Source organism: Camponotus vicinus, unplaced genomic scaffold (assembly GCF_025532165.1).
Source record: "Camponotus vicinus isolate PSW18456_S1 unplaced genomic scaffold, iyCamVici1.0 SCAF_7, whole genome shotgun sequence".
Taxonomy (NCBI): Eukaryota; Metazoa; Arthropoda; class Insecta; order Hymenoptera; family Formicidae; genus Camponotus; species Camponotus vicinus.
Genome location: NW_028141979.1, coordinates 199,413 through 217,466, shown reverse-complemented (window position 1 = coordinate 217,466; position 18,054 = coordinate 199,413). Strand labels below are relative to the sequence as shown.

Below are 18,054 nucleotides of genomic sequence, written 5' to 3'. Positions count from 1 at the left end.
TTGGTGAGTTCAATAATCCTCTACACCGCGAGTAGAATTTTTGAACGCACCCATAGAGCGGATATGAATCGATTGTATGATATTCAGTAATCGATTAATCGATTATTGACAATAAATCATCAATATTTACCAATATCACTCCAATCAGTTGATTCTTTGTAGAATTTGAAATCTTGCACTTGCAACTTGTGAGAAAGAAGTGTAGTGTGAGTACAGTGAAATCTCGTATTATAATTTTGTACATTTTGTATATGTAAATTATGTGAAAGCGAGTCCGCAAAGCGACATATTAATTTCTCCTTTCGTATGTTGCCTTACCTCGACCGGTGAGTGACAAAATTATTTTGATATTTTGAAGTATACAGGGTGTCCTAGACCGTACACCCCTTTTCTTTCAAAAACTAAGCATTTTAGAGAAAAACGTTTTCGACAAAAATTGTATGGTTTTGAGGGGAACATAAGATGGTGTCATTGGTTTGACCTTGGATGGCATTGTTAAGGTGAGGTCAAGGACACCTTTAATTTCTTAAATGGAACCACCTATTTTTTATTGCATATTCTTATAGCTTATGTCGAGAGCTTTCCAAAACACTATAATAAAGTATTTTTTCATCAAGTACTTTTCGAGTTATAAGGCTTGAAATAATTTCTTAATTTTACATAAACCATAAAATATCTAGTAAAATATTCATTTTTCGATTATCTTACCTTAATACTTTTATGTACAAAATAATGAGAGGAATCGATTGGTGTAAAGAAAACACAAAATTGTTTCGAAAAAAAAAATGTAATTGTTAATTGCAAATTACATTTCTTTTTTCGAAACAATTATGTGTTTTCTTTACACCAATCGATTCCTCTCATTATTTTGTACATAAAAGTATTAAGGTAAGATAATCGAAAAATGAATATTTTACTAGATATTTTATGGTTTATGTAAAATTAAGAAATTATTTCAAGCCTTATAACTCGAAAAGTACTTGATGAAAAAATACTTTATTATAGTATTTTGGAAAGTTCTCGACATAAGCTATAAGAATATGCAATAAAAAATAGGTGGTTCCATTTAAGAAATTAAAGGTGTCCTTGACCTCACCTTAACGCTGCCATCCAAGGTCAAACCAATGACACCATCTTATGTTCCCCTCAAAACCATACAATTTTTGTCGAAAACGTTTTTCTCTAAAATGCTTAGTTTTTGAAAGAAAAGGGATGTACGGGTGATCTAGGACACCCTGTATAACGTAACAATCTATGAAAATTGTTTTTTAATATTTAATGACATAATTAATGACATATCAAAAATATCCCTGGCGAAAATAAATATCGGAGCGTAAGTCGAATGTAAAGAAAGAGTAACAGAAGTGTAAACGAAGCTTCTAAGAGGCGTAAATTGAAACAACGAAACGTAAACGAAGTATTAACGCTTCGTTTACGTTTCGTTGTTTCAATTTACGCCTCTTAGAAGCTTCGTTTACACTTCTGTTACTCTTTCTTTACATTCGACTTACGCTCCGATATTTATTTTCGCCAGGGATGCAATATATGTATGTAGCAAAAAAATATTGGACAGACTTAAAATTTTAAGTTGAAAATTTAAAGGCTTATTTATATAACAGGTATTTAATGGCAGGAGAAGTAAAACATACATTATATTATATATTTTGATTCTTTCTACTTTTTATTAATACAAATTTTGCATAGAGATCGAATATAAACACGCAAAGTTATACAATTAAAGACGGGCAAAAATTACCAATACAAAAAGGCCAAAGACATCTTTAAGTCGTCTTTAGACGTCTATTGGATACGCGTGTGCTATCTGGGTAATTACGCTAATCATATATTATATAAGTTTACTCTAATTATGATATAAATGCATTAAAATACTCATGAAAAAGCATCCATTTTCACGAAGAATGTTTAAGAATTTGTACAAAATGTATACGTGTCTACACATAAATATTTCTATCCAGCATCTTAAAAAATTTAATATATTTGCAAGAGATTATAGATCTTGCTAATAATATATTTTTTTTCATACACACATACTATAAATGAAACATGAAATTTGGCAGCTTAAATGTAAAAAGTATATCATTATGTGCGCATACAGTTAGAATATTGCGTACGAATATTGCAACTATCGCCAGCATTGCGTAAAATTAATTACACATGAAGAGAAATTTGAGCAATATAATTTTATAAAAAATAGAGATTATTTACTCTTTGAATATGTTATCTCTCATATATACATGTCCATACTTTTGTTTCGCCTAATGATAATTTAAGCTTATCATCTAATATATATAATATAGCATAGTAAATAAAGTAAGATAAAATAAAAATAAATAAACCCCAATTTTAATAAAAATATATTCTTCGAGTCGCGATTTACTGCCGATTTAATAGAATTGATGCCTATCTGTTAAGAATTAATATATTCATTTTTTTATAATTACCTAAATTAATTAAGTAATAATTGCGTATAATGGCAGTTTAATTATTATTAATCTTCAAAATGACTACCGAAGATCTCTTGTTAAATTTATAATACTCTAGATCTTCCATAGCCATGTTAAATGTTTTATAAAGCATTATAAATTAAAAATTAAAATTATATTGCGCTAGCAAAAATAATTCTTTGTATCAGAATTAACAAAATTTTAGAAAAGCTTTACAAAGATTTTAGAAATATTTTTTATTTGATTAATAAAAAAGAAAGATAAACGAATGTTGTAGATGTTGAAATTGAAAGTTTCTTATTTAAAAATATTTTCGATCCCTTTAATACTTATTTTTAACAATTTACTTGCACTAGTATAATTTTACTAATTCTTACAATACTCAATTATTTAAGATCTTCATTAAGAGTCACTAAATTAACCTGAGGATTTATATATTGTCTATAAACATTTATGGCGAAATCTCTCTCAGCAATACAAGTAATACAAGTAATACAAGTCTAGAAAACGGATGGTTGAGCAATTTATGAAAAACGTAACATTCTGGCGGAAAGATTAAAGTCTTCGGTTGGTATTTGCCATCGGTCGTTCCAATCGATTTTGTTTCTGTACGTCAAATGCGAACACATTGGAAGACGCGTTACGCGTTCGCATCTTCTGGAAACCGACCAATAAACAAAATTCTCGGGACATTTGTACAAGTATCCTTGTAAATTGTTCCGGATGTCGCGTTTACACTTGTAAAAATTGTTACTGCAACCTTGTCGGTAAGGGAAATGTCCTTCTTCTGGACAAAGCCGATTTGACGATACTTTTACCTAATATGAAAAAAGCATATTGTAATTACCTTTATTTTCACTACAAGTCCATTATTTGATTAGAATTACTTACGGGAGATAAAGGATCATTTTCCACTCTTCTGTTTAGTCTGATGTTTGCTTTGGTACCTGTGCACGGGTCACTGCTTTGATCTGCAGGCAGACACTGAATCTTTTTTTCATCAAATATAGTATTCTCAGGACAACTCAATACGAGGATCTTGATCTCCATATTTCCCTCGGAAGTACATTGATAGAATAAATTGCAATGTTTTGGATGCCTTCGGAAGCCGGTAGGACAAACTAGAAGTATTTGTTCATCAGTCAAATTGCCTATAGTGCAAGGTGTGGCAGCTGCTGGTTCTGCCGAGCTGGTTGTCGGCTCTGATAATTCAGTCGTCGATTGTTCCTGAGACTCTGTTGTAGATTGTTCTTGAGACTCTGTTGTAGATTGTTCTTGAGACTCTGTCGTTGACTGCTCCTGCGATTCGGTCGTTGATTGCTCTTGCGATTCAGTCGATTGTTCCTGAGATTCCGTTGTAGACTCTTGAGATTCGGTCGTAGACTTTTCAGATTCTGTTGATTCTGTAGAAACAGGAGCTTCAGTTTGTTCAGTGCTGGAATCGGTAACACTTTCTGTAACGGTAGTAATTGATTCAGTAGTGGACTCTGTCATATTTTCGGTACTTTCTGATATTTCCGTAGTCGTAGACTCTATGCTAGAAGTGATAGTGCTTTCTTCTGTTTGTTGAGTTTGTGTAGTAGTTTCCGATGTTGTTGTACTAGATATAATTGTGCTTTCTTCTGTTTGTTGAGTTGCAGTACTAGTAGTTGTAATTATCGTTGATACGGATTGTTCTGATGTTTCAGACTCGGTTGTGGGTTCCACTGTGCTCGAAGTGATATTTCCAGTCGTACAATCTCTTGTAGGATAAACAGATTCAGGATAATTGCATACGCTAATGCTAGGATCAAATATAGTACCTGGTGGACAATCAAAATGATATACGTTGAAACCATTGCCATTATCAACGCAACGATAAAACTTATCACATCGAATTGGATGCGGATAGAAACCTTCGTTGTTGCATACTATCGTGTTATTTAACTTTTGAGTCGTGCAATCTGATACATGTGACTCGGTAGACGAAGATGATTCTTGACTTGATTCGGAACTAGACTGTTCGGACGAGGACTCGGGTAAATTTTCCGTGCTAGAACTTGCAGGTGTTTGAATTTCTTCTGGCTTTTCCGAAGCGGGTTTTTCGCCGGCACTGACGATTGTTGTTGACGAAGCTTCTGTTTTATCTTCTTCGAGCGTAGACGTTTCCGTAGATGTTTCGGGAGTACTGGTAACTGTAGTAGGAATTGCGGATGATGAAGTAATCGCGGTGATTTGACTAGAAGCAATAGTTGTAGAACTACTCGTGACAAGAGATCCAGATGTGGGAGAAGCACTGGATATCGCACTTTGATCGATCTCGTTATTTTCCATTAAACACGAAGCTACTTGTTCAATATAATTACATGTTTGTATGGATTGATCCCATGCTGTGCCTGCAGCACATTCAAATTCGTACTTTTGATATCCAGATTGGTATTTTACACAGCGATAGAATTTTTTGCAATTACTAGGATTCGAAAAGAAACCTTCTTCAGTACATTCGTATTTTCCAGTTTGAGTAGAAGAAGTAGTGGACGATGTAGAGCTTGGTAAAGTACTCGTTACAGGTGTTGTATCTGTAGATGCACTAGTATCGGGTGGCAAATATGAAATAGATTCAGGCGTGGATCCAGACATTGCGTTTGTAGTTGCAGTACTTGAAGGTGGTAAATAAGATATAGAAGTAGTCATTTGAGTTACAGGAGGCAGATAAGAAACGGATTCGTTAACTTGCATTGTTGACGATGGATATGTACTACTAATGGGTGGCAAATAAGAAACTGATGTAGTTTGGGGCGGCACATCAGGTTTACTCGTAATACTTTCAGCCTCCTGAGTCGAAGATGATATCTCTGGTTTCGAAGAAATTGATGGAATAGTAGAACTTTCTGGAGACTGCACGGGCGGCGATTTACTCGTGCCTGGTTTATCGGTGCTATCCACTTCATTTAGAGATGTATCAGGTCCATTTGTAACTATATCGCTTGTATAGTTGCAATGTGGTACGGCGTAAATGTGATTACAGCTTTGAATAGACGAATCCCAGACAGTTCCAACACCGCATTCAAATTCATATTTTGTAAAAGACGTGCCGTCATTGACGCATCGATAAAACTTACGACAATCATTTGGATGAGCGAAAAAGCCTTCTCTTGTACAACGATCTGAAACAAGATTTTATATATTTTTCTTACATTTGCATATTGCTTATATTTAACTATATTTTGCTAACAATATTATATATATGTATATAGGTATTTTCTATACCTATCGATGATTCATGACCAGGTGAGCCTAAAGCTTCAGAGGTTCCAGGAGAGCATGATGTCCCTGGATAGTTCGAAGAGCTTGAATTGTTCGGAAAACTCGAAGATCCTGGGATTCCAGGAGCATCGGGAGAACCGGGAGAACCTGGATAACCTGGAGAACCGGGAGAATCGGGAGAACCAGGAGAACCGGGAGAACCGGGAGAACCGGGAGAACCGGGAGAACCGGGAGAACCGGGAGAACCGGGAGAACCCGGATAACCCGGATAACCAGGAGAACCGGGAGAACCGGGAGAACCGGGAGAACCAGGAGAACCGGGAGTACCGGGAGAACCTGGAATACCGGGAGAACCTGGATAACCTGGATAATCAGGAGTACCAGGAGAACTAGGAGTACCGGGAGAACCGGGAGAACCGGGAGAACCGGGAGAACCGGGAGAACCCGGATAACTCGGATAACCAGAAGAACTAGGAGAACCGGGAGAACCGGGAGAACCGGGAGAACCGGGAGTACCGGGAAAACCTGGAGTACCGGGAGAACCTGGATAACCGGGAGTACCGGGAGAACCGGGACTACCGGGAGTACCGGGAGTACCGGGAGAACCGGGAGAACCTGGATAACCTGGAGAATCGGGAGTACCAGGAGAACCAGGAGAACCGGGAGAGCCGGGAGAACCTGGATAACCGGGAGAACCGGCAGAACCGGGAGTACCGGGAGAACCTGGATAACCTGGATAATCAGGAGTACCAGGAGAACCAGGAGTACCGGGAGAACCGGGAGAACCTGGATAACCCGGATAACCAGGAGAATCGGGAGAACCAGGAGAACCGGGAGAACCGGGAGTACCGGGAGAACCTGGAGTACCGGGAGAACCTGGATAACCGGGAGTACCGGGAGAACCGGGAGAACCGGGAGTACCGGGAGAACCTGGATAACCTGGATAATCGGGAGTACCAGGAGAACCAGGAGAACCGGGAGAACCGGGGGAATCGGGAGTACCGGGAGAACCTGGATAACCAGGAGAACCGGGAGAACCGGGAGAACCGGGAGAACCGGGAGAACCGGGAGAACCGGGAGAACCGGGAGAACCGGGAGAACCGGGAGAACCGGGAGAACCGGGAGAACCGGGAGAACCGGCAGAACCGGGAGTACCGGGAGAACCGGGAGAACCGGGAGAACCTGGGTAACCTGGATAATCGGGAGAACCAGGAGAACCAGGAGAACCGGGAGAACCAGGAGAACCTGGATAACCTGGATAATCGGGAGTACCGGGAGAACCTGGAGAACCTGGATAACCGGGAGAACCCGGAGAACCGGGAGAACCTGGATAACCGGGAGTACCGGGAGAACCGGGAGAACCGGAAGAACCAGGAAAACCGGGAGAACCAGGGGAACCGGGAGAACCGGCAGAACCGGGAGAACCTGAAGAACTTGGATAACCTGGATAACCGGGAGAACTGGGAGAATTTACATTACTTTCCAAGTTTTGCTTGCAGTTTCCTTTCGTAACAGCCCAAGCATGATTGCACCCTTGAATCTCTGGGTCCCAAACGGTTCCTGAACCGCATGTAAAATCATACTTTTTAAATTTTCCGTAACCGTCATCAACGCATCTATAAAATTTTCTGCAGTCGCAAGTATCGGCTAAAAATTCTTCTTGTTTACATTGAAGTTCGTTTTTACAATTATTTTCTAGTTGGTCTGTGGTTGGTCGACTTGTTAGTGGTGATTGCGTCGTTTCCGGTTTTCTGATTGTCGTAGCAGCTTGGGTCGTAATTGTAGGTTGTCGCGTAGTCACTGGGGATTGTGTCGTGGTTTGTTGCGGTCGCGTGGTTATTCTCACTGTTGTTGTCCATATGGGAGAAGGACTTTCTGGAGGATTATGCAGATTCGAATCAAGTTCATTCTCCGATCCGGCGCATTCAAACCGACCGCTATCTCCTGGATGCGTGCAAATATCGCCTTTATTTTTTGAAAATACGGTGCCTACTCCACATTCGAATTTAAAGACCGTCAGTGGGCTGCCATTGCCCCAATCCACACATCTATAGTAAATCCTGCAGTCATGCGGATCGGCATGATAACCTTCTTCTGTACATTTGAAGGGAGTAATACTCTGTTTGTACTGATTTTGGTTATACTCGTAATAATCTGCAATTTAATATGGATATAGTAATATAATACATGATGTTATTTTTATATATATATAAAACCAATTGAATAACATTGCTTTTTAAAGTGAACATGAAATGTATGATATTTTTTATTACTTTTTTTTACGTCCTTACTATACATTTCAAGTAAAACTAATTTAGCAATAAACAATAATAACAATAATAATAATAGAACAAGATGGAGTAGAAATTTTAAAAACGTTTATTTGTGAGATATACATTTTTTATACGCAATATAAGTCTGCAGAACTGTAATACATGTAACTGTAATACATTAAGTCACGAAAATAGACAATTTATTTTTGTGCAAATAATTGCCATAAGATTTCTTTAATCATTTGCATCAAAAACTAATTAAAATTTATTCTGCATATTCCAACAAGTTAAATAAATATTAGATAGGCATAATCAATTATGCTACTTTGTCGTCATAAATTTTATAGAAAAATGAAGTAATATGTATAAAAAGTTATTAACTTGACTAAATACGCTTTTTCTCAATATATGTATATAGAATGTAAACTTTTGTCTCTCTTTTACATATATATGTATATACATACACAATAATCTTAATTTGCGAAACTGAATTAAGTAGTACTCACCAGCTTTTGTCAGCCTTGTTATGATTAGAGTTGCTAAAATGCTTGGTATCATTGAAGTTTTCCACATCTTTTGCTTCCAATTTTATCTGTAACTAAAAACATAATAATCAATAATTATTTCTTCAACATTAACATGATTAATTATGTTCTGAAATTATTAAACAATGTTTTTTCTTTGCAATGAGAATTTTTAATATAAAAAATAGAGATAAGCTGTTAAAGTCATTAAATGATTATTCATATGGTCTGTTTTTAATATGTTTATAAAAATGTAAATTTTCTTTCAATGATTAATAGAGTCAAAAAATTCTATTAGTTCTTGTTCTCATCTTTGCAGGAATTTAATTATTTTTTTATTGTTAAATATCTCTCGTCAAGTACATGATATGTGGATTTTTTAAATAATTAGAGATAAATATATTACCGTTAGCACAAGAATAGAGAAATAAGGATTTGAATATATTAATTATCCATATATTTAGTTATATTTTATTTACTTATCAACTTGCAGAGTAAGAGTAATATTTAAATCCAGTGTCATATATTATATATAGTTGAATTGATATAAAACTAAATTGAGATGAATGATCTTATCCCATAAAATGAGACAAGAGATTACAATACAATGATATTTTTTAAGTATTACATTATTAATTATTTTAATCTGTTAATTGTGTTATATCTTACCTTTTTGGAATGACTAATTGTAAGATGAATATATTACGCAAATCAGATTTTCTCTTTCTCTCTCTTTCTTTAATTATTTTGATTATTTAAATAAGAATATGTATACATATATAAACAGATGTTTATGCCATATTTAAGCTCAGAAAAAAATGTTTATGTTGCAATGGGTGTGTGTGTTTGTTTGTATGTGTGTGTCAAATTATCAATGAATAATCCTAGGTAGGTTTCCTATGTAGATTATATGGGCTATTGACTCTGCCATTTCGAGAAACGACTACTACTTAATTATCCAATTTATGTGATAATAAAAGAACATTTCACAAAGCATATTGAAACTACATCAGAGAGTATGATTGTATGCATTTAATTTCTTTTGCTATCTGTAGTGCTTTAATTGCGCGAGCACGCTGCTATTTATCGATATGTATTTATTAAGTTTATTAACAATTTACTTAAATAGGTTTCAAATAGGATTAATAATAGGATTAATATCTAATACATAATATGCAAAGTTCCTTTGGCTTTAAAAAAATTTAGACAGATACTGGAAATTGTGTTTTAATATCATTCGAATCAGGTACTTGAATCTCTTCGTAAGCTTTCGATATACAATACTGTATGTAATTATATCGAATTTTTACGGATGACCCACATTGTAAACAATACGTTTCAGTTAAAGCTATTTCCTGCGTTGAATAAAACATTTTGTGGCGCGATTTTGTAGGCTCCTTTAATCGTGTTCCGAATACTAATCAGAACTGTTTCACATGGTTGTTGTTTTTGATGATGAACGCATTTATGCAATTATGCAAAAGAGTACACATTCTGTTTTGCATGGTAAACATCGTTATTAATAAATATAAAAAAACAAATTTCAATAGAATTTTTATAAATTTAAGTTTATAAATTTTTTATGCAATATTTGCTCTAATAAAGATTAAGAAAATATATATTTAAAAAAAAAATAAACAAATGATGGTTTAATAAGAAAAAATAGTTTCTGTCTACTGTTTTTGTTTGTCTCTCTCTCTCTCTCTCTCTCTCTCTCTCTCTCTCTCTTTCTCTTTATACAAAGATTGCTTTATTTTTTTCAAGAAAGAGCAGTATTTTTTGCAATATTAATATAACACATTTTTAATCATAATATGTTAGCTTATTTTCTATTATCATTACATTCGTGTTGATTCTTTACAATTTACCTCCCTCATGTATACGAAAGATTTATGTTACACAAAATTTCACTATGAAATATCGCCAAACATTTTGTTACACGGCGCGCGTAATGAAGGGTCGTTTGGCGTTTACTATCAAGTGTAAACGGATACTCTAAACTGTGGATATAAATGCCAGATGATTGGAAGATGCGCGCAAGTAATGACGGGCTGTTAAGAAGGTAACATGACTTATTTATAAATCGATTCAGACAGGTCTACCACCTGCGGTTGCTACTTCGGGGAATAAAGCAAACGAACCCACAGCAGCCTCGAACGCATTCCAAGGACAACATGCCCACCGTATCTCGCGGTTTGTCGTGCAATTAACTCGCCCTCCGTCGAAGGATATCTCGGCTAGCAAAAATCGACATCGCTGAATTAACCGGCTTCTCTTCTCTTTTTCTCGAACACACAGTCACACAACCGAATGGCATTAATATATCGAATCTTTTACGATTTTATAAGCATTTATGTGTACTTGAAAATATTTATTTAATCTTTGTGCATGCATTATATCGCAACGATGTACGCTATAAATGCTCGCATGGCTTTTAATCATGAAACATACATAAGGGAAATGCTTGGCCTTTTAATTTCGTTCGAGAAATCCTCGCAAATAATAATTACTGATACATTATCAAAACATTAACTCGATTTAAATTGAACGTGATAATGATAGATTCTTATAAATATGGCTGTGATATAATGAGAAATGAAATTAAATTTCGTGTGATATGTTTATCCGATACTATCACAAAAAACATATCGTTCGTGTGATAATTATTCTAAATGGAGTAAATTTAACTTGTGTATTTCTAAATTACAATATATTGTATGTACATAAATAGAACAAGTAATTAGTTGATTGTAAATTTTGCGTTTAAATATAATTAGATTCAAAGAGTTAAATCTTTAAATTATGGAATGTGAATATCTGCGCGATTACATCAGGAATGTTTTTTTTTTTTAAGCAATGTTTGTTTCGGATAACTGTACATGCGAAACGAAGCTAATGACCTCGAATAAAAATCACGAGGAGTCGTTGATGACGCTTGTTAATCGCGTGGAATTTCAAGACATTGGAATTTATTGGAATATTATTGGAATTTAACCTTGTCGACAAATATCGTTGATAACGGTATAACAGTAGAAAATTAGCAGATAATAGAGAAGTTTGCATCTCCCGATTCTTGAGTATTTTATGTCTTTTACGCGATCGAGGATTTACTTGAATCACTCCATCTTTTTTTTTATGGATAGCGAAGGATAAGATACGCTTTACGTGTGTATGTGCTTATCATTTTTTTCGTTTAGATTTAGATTATAAGCACTTGAAGGTACACACACATTAATAATACTATATAAAAAGTCTGTAACAAAAAATTGACTCCAAGTTTACTAAACAATTTTATTAAAAAACAATTTTTTTTGAAAATTTTTGACACAAATCCTCCATATGTGTAGATGTTTATTTAAACAAAAATAAAAACTAGAGATATGTAGGCTATTCAAGGTACAATATGTTACACCCTGCTGAAGAAAAGGGTAACATCTTAGATTATGCGACTCGGTACAGTGAACCTGAGTTGTTATGATGGCATGCATACAACCCAAGTACGGCATAAGTGCAACCTTGCCGTTGAAAGTAGCAAGGTCGTTTCTTCTCCCGCCAACCAACTTTGCTCCCTGGTAATGCACGCAATGGCGTGGAAATGATGGAAAGTCTCTTATGCATGATATGCGTAATGACTTACATAATTGCTAAAAGAAAAAGAAACATTGACTTGGGCTATCATATGATTATTAAGTGTTACGAAGTTGTTGTTTCTTATACGAAAAATTTGTCTCATATATATATATATATATATATATATATATATATATCAATATATATACATATATCAATATATCATATCAATATATCAATATATATATACATATATCAATATATATACATATATATATATATATATATATATATATATATATATATATAATTTATAATTAAATTCAATTACTTCCCCCCATGATTTTTAGTTTCCAATTTTTGATTTTATATTTATATATTATTAGAGAGAGAGAGAGAAAATAATATACTGTTACAGCACATTTTTTTGTCCAAGTATTATTAATGTTTGGATGAATTTTATTATTCAGCATAATACACATTTTATTATTCAGCATAATACAACTTTGCACTACTTGATGGAACCTAAGAAATAAGACGAATTTTTAGTAGTAATAAAATTATATTGATTATTATGTATATATTAATTATTGTCACGAAATATCGTATACTTCTAAGCGTTATAGAACTTGACAGAAATATGTGTATACACACACACACATACACAAATTTTCACTAGAATTTTCACTAGATTTTCACTCTAGAATAATCAATTTTCTAAAACTATATACTTTATAAAATTCAGTTATTATGAGATTGAGGGATATAATCTTTATAAAAATATCAAATATATATTATTCTTGTATGACATAAAAATTTATTTAAATTATTTATTTAAATAAATCTCTCTCTTCATCTCAAACATACATGTCTAATACGAGAATAATGCTTGTGATTTTGTGTAGATTATTCGCTAATATTTCTTAAAACAAAATATTTTATTACGTTGCTGTCGTAAACGTAAGTGAGGTATAAATTTTTCACATGAATAGATAAAACAGCATCACGATGCGTAGCGTCGCGTTTTAAAAATGTATAATGACATTTGTCAATGATTACCATGGATTTCTTTGTGACTAATAGCATTGTTTCACGTAGCGATGCATCGCAATTAAAGGGATACCTGTAAATTGCATCGCGCAAGCCTTCTTTCCCCTTGGCTTCTCATCCTTATCCGTACGTCTTTTCTCATTCTCCCCTTCATTTACTACCATAATAATATAAATATCCCGTAATCCGTCATTGACATAAGATTTGCACATAGAGGTCAAGGCCCTCTTTGTGAAATGTGGATATATGCGCTATAAATATTTCTGAGAAAATGAGAAAGCCACAGATGTGAATTAGCATTGACGTAAATAGAGTATAATTATAACTGGTGGTGAATCAATGAGAATTAATGTGTTTGTAGCGAAGACCTTGTTTGATGCAATTAATGACAATATTGAATTGTATTGATGCGCAAAAAATTCCTACTATTTTTATGGATAATGTTATTTTATACTTGGACACTTGTTTCGTTTTAGTCTTACTTTATAACTTTTGGAATTTTTCTTCTGAATTCACAAATATATGTATATAATTCAATATAATTATATACTAAATCTACATAAATAACAATATATATAGCAGAAATTTACCAAACATTTTTCTCTACAAAGATGTAAAATATACGTGTACAGTTGCCATAAATCAATTTGGAATTTTTCTTTACCCGGCAACTGTTTATCTTGAATGCGTTGGTCGTTTAAACTTCCATAAAGCTTACTTGTTAAAATATTAGTAATGGAAACATTTCTTACACCATAAATATGCGAAGACAAAAATTGTTAATTTTTTATTCTTTATTTTTAATTTATTTCTTTCGATATTGAATCATTTAAAAGTTTACATAATGTAAAAGTTATTTTTACATCGCATTAAAGTTGTAATAATTAATTGCTCATTATTATTTTATATTTATACGTAAATTCTGCACTTTGGAAATTAATTGGGAATGTTGTATGAATCGATAGAATGTTGCAGAACAAGATTATTCTTTTTTATCATTAGGAAGAATTAAAAAAACTACGTGTTTAAATAATCTGCATATTAATACTTTTGATGCAGCAAATTTTTTTAATAAAATTTCCTACACTTCTTCTACTAATTTAACAATCATTCTTCGAGAAGAAAACATATCATTGTGTAATTTATTTTGATTATTACTTGATATATTTCATGATAAACATTCGTGTTATACTTGATGTGTAATTTTTGATCTGAATGTATATTTTACATATTAATTGTCAAGTAACGATTACGTCACCATAAAATTGCGTCAAGATTAAATTTGCACGGGTTTTATTTGACATAACATGATGCACGTGAAGTGTTTTTTTATTGGCGCATCAGGCCAAAAATTAATTTCGGGACTGGAGTTAAGGCTCTCTTGCCATCTACAGATTACAAGATACTGCATGGGCGTACATAATGCATTACGCACTCGCAAACAGAGCTGCTACTTCTTAGCCGATCAGTTTCAATGCCAAGATCGAACGACGAATCGATCGACCGGCTTGAACCGAGCATGCGAATCGCGGAATGTCGATCCAAATACAGTGGTTTGGACCGTGACGCGAATTCGTAATCAAGCTAAGAATATTTCGGCGACGGTCGTTTACATTGTGGACATGTTACAAGTATTGTATTGCAAGTATACTTTGCTTGTGACCGAGTGAAACAGTTATATGACGACTATGTATAATGTCACGATATGTAACGATAATATGTTCACGCTCATCAAGCAATTCCGAAGAACTTTGAAGTATCCGTGCAACGTATTTTTTATTTTGATAATTAAATTAAAATTTCTTTGCAGGCAAAGATTTAATTAGATTATTATTATTATTTACTCTACGAGAGTATTTTATCAGTCGCAATGGTGAGCCATTTATGGATTAACAATCCGTTTAAAATAAAATTACAAAATAAAATTATAAAATAAAATTATCCTATGATATGAAAAAATGAAATATTAATTTGCATCCTGTTTAATTTTGGCAATGTGATACATATTGATCCAGAGTACAGTTGGATCTCTGGAGATATATCTCATTATAAAGTATATATATATATTAATACTAGTATTTGATTGAGATTTTATTTTAAATATTTTAATAAAATTAATTAAATTAAAGGAGGTTAAGAATATTATATTTCTTATTCCCGAAAATAAAATGGAAACATACTACGCAAAATATGTCGTAAAGTACATAAATTGAAAATGTTATAACGTTATCATGAAAATGATTTTGATACGAAAAATACAAGAAATTTCATTTAATTATCTAATATCGAAGTAGAATCTTTGAATCAATTTCAATTATCCAACATAATCATTATGAGGCTGTGTAAATTTTTTATAGTAACGTCCGGATGTTCAAATTTATGTCAATTGCTTCTCTCTTTAAGACTTTTATTAAAGATCCATCAATATACTTTTTTAAAAAAGCAGATAAATAAAGTTTATTTAAAATAAAATGTATATTCTGTGCCTATCGGAAGATTTCTCAAGCATCTGTCCAGTAATGCTATAGCAGTTTCCGCACATATGCAACCCCCTGATTACTCAATAATTTAGTCACTTTTCGCTAATAAAAATTTATCTCGAATTTATACAACTTGAAATTTTCAAAACCGAAAGATTACGTCCTTGTGCGCGATCTGTACACAGTTTTCTTTATTAAAAAAATATCATTCGATCATCAAAAGTCTGTATTTTCATTAATACTTGCATATTTTACAGGGTAAAAATATGTAAAGAAGAACATGTGGACTTACATTCCAATGCATTCGGCAAAAATTCCGTCGTTTTTCAATCGTCCGCGCTCGTCATCTCGCGGTCCTTTTCGTTTCCTGAAACTCTTGGATCCTCGTGGTCCACAGAAACTCGCGTATATATGTATATATTGCGCGTTGAACGTAAGAGCGGCCCGATCGGCGTTGTGTAACTTTTCAGCAACTATTCTGAAAATCGGTTGCCGATCGTGGCACGTTCTCGAGAGGGAGTAAGTCCTGAGGACGCGGATGGCTCCTACTTATAAAGACTTGGTTCTCCAATTGGCTTGCCGGTGTGCGTGGAGCACCAACGTGCGTATGTGCATGCAAGAAGGAATAGTGGCTGCGTGCAGGTGTGGAAGGGGATACAAACCGTGATCGTTATACATTACATTAAACATCGATATCGTCTAGAAATTTGCGTTTTTTTTAATCAGAAAGTACAAAATTCTAGAGCTTTCTTTGCGTTGCAATTTTCGCCAATTATTCTCTTTTGGAAAAATATTAAATTCAAATATGAAGGAAAAATACATGCAAATTTTTTACATCTCTCTCATTACATTTTTTGTATAATTAATATCTTATTATTGAAATTATTTTATTTTATTGCAACATGTATAAAAATATATAAATTTTGTGTAAAGTATATAAAATATATATCCTCGTGAAAACGGTACAAATTGTAGACATAATATAATTTGTACCTAACAAAAAATAATCTTTTAGGGATTATTAGCAATATTTCTATCTCTTACATATGTAATTATCTTTTTCTTTTTTTTCTCTCTCTATCTTTCTTTCATTCTTCCTGATGACAGACGGTTAATTACAGAGCTGGTTTCGTTACTTTTGCGCGGGGACATCGATAGAAACGAGTTAAACGCATCGTGGGACTGGGGACGGTCGCGGTATGCCATGAAAAACGGACACGAAAGTAAAGGAAAGATGCAATTTGCGTATCGGCGGAAAGTAAAGCCGGCATTGCAGCATCCAGATCGAGTTATGTAGACCGATTTTTCTGTTTCTCGGCCTTGATCGCACCCAGATGCATCTTCCATGCAGCCTGCGCGTACATTTTTTCGCACCGCGCCGATACAGTTTTTCCTGATCAGCCCATGGAACAGGTTCCGCTATTTATATCAGTAATGAATAGTGAATCTGATCAAAAATAGTAAAAAAATCAATGAATTATCGAGTAGTAGGCTTGTTTAATGCCAAGTGCTCATGAATAAAAACGATTCCTCGAAATCGGTGAACTTGAAGGTTTGCAAAATGAGATCTTCATATTAGATGAATATAAATAAGAAATAGAATAGAATTGTTTTGAAACAAAATATTGATGAAAATATGATGAATAAAGTATGAAAATACAAATCAATAATTCTTATATTTACCGTTAATGCTTAATTTTATTAAAATAAGTAGTTATTTACATAAAATTATATTTAAAATATATTTTTTATATATATTTAAAATATATTTTTAAAAATATATTTTTAATTTTATATAAAATAGACTAGTACATAGATATATTTGCGCGCATGTGTGTATATATTAAATTTAAAAAATAATAGATTTGAGGTGAATATATTCAAATATATATATGTACATGAAAACATTATATTAATCCTCATGAAAAGTGAAATTGTCGACAGGTTTACCACGTATGATAAGATAAATGCATAACTTGATTTTATTCCAAGTTTCATCTAATTGATGAAATAAATGATGAAATGATGGAGGGAAAAAGAAGAAAGAACAATGTGCCAAGAGTTTTCTCAGTACATTAGCAAAAATATATGAAAAGCTCCAAAAATTATTATTCGGAAAGCAATATTACTATTAATAGATTGCCGTTTGCGGTACATGTATGTTCTGCCAGAATCCATCCTAACTTAACGAAATTAGAGATGACGTCGATGAGACGGTCACTGCTCCGTCGCGGTTCGATGAACTTGGAGCAAACCGGATGCTGCAAAAATTATAAGAATTAGCTATAAACATGACAAACGCGAATATAGAAATGAGCAAACAATGGCAAAGATGCTCAATCTGCGACAAATTGCGGTCCTCAGAGGTCATCTACGATTGTTCATCAGTACGTTATTCAAAGTTTAATCATACAATTTGCTTAAATATTTTTTGCGAACTTTATTT

General features: G+C 33.5%; 1 protein-coding gene across 2 annotated transcripts; it reads right to left on the bottom strand.

Annotated features, from left to right (window-relative positions):
- Positions 1-1,653: 1,653 nt before the first annotated feature.
- LOC145974530 (uncharacterized) lies at positions 1,654-16,119 on the bottom strand. Of its 2 annotated transcripts, none has more exons than XM_083104425.1 (5): positions 15,901-16,119; positions 8,491-8,582; positions 5,715-7,865; positions 3,357-5,611; positions 1,654-3,283 (listed from the first exon to the last, which is right to left on the bottom strand). In XM_083104425.1, exons 2-5 carry the CDS (start codon positions 8,555-8,557, stop codon positions 2,990-2,992), a joined length of 4,767 nt encoding a protein of 1,588 aa, XP_082960551.1. In that variant the 5' UTR covers positions 8,558-8,582; positions 15,901-16,119; the 3' UTR covers positions 1,654-2,989. The 2 variants fall into 2 exon arrangements, with proteins under 2 accessions (XP_082960551.1, XP_082960552.1); XM_083104426.1 differs by having other exon boundaries at positions 8,491-8,576.
- Between the last annotated feature and the right edge of the window lie 1,935 nt (positions 16,120-18,054).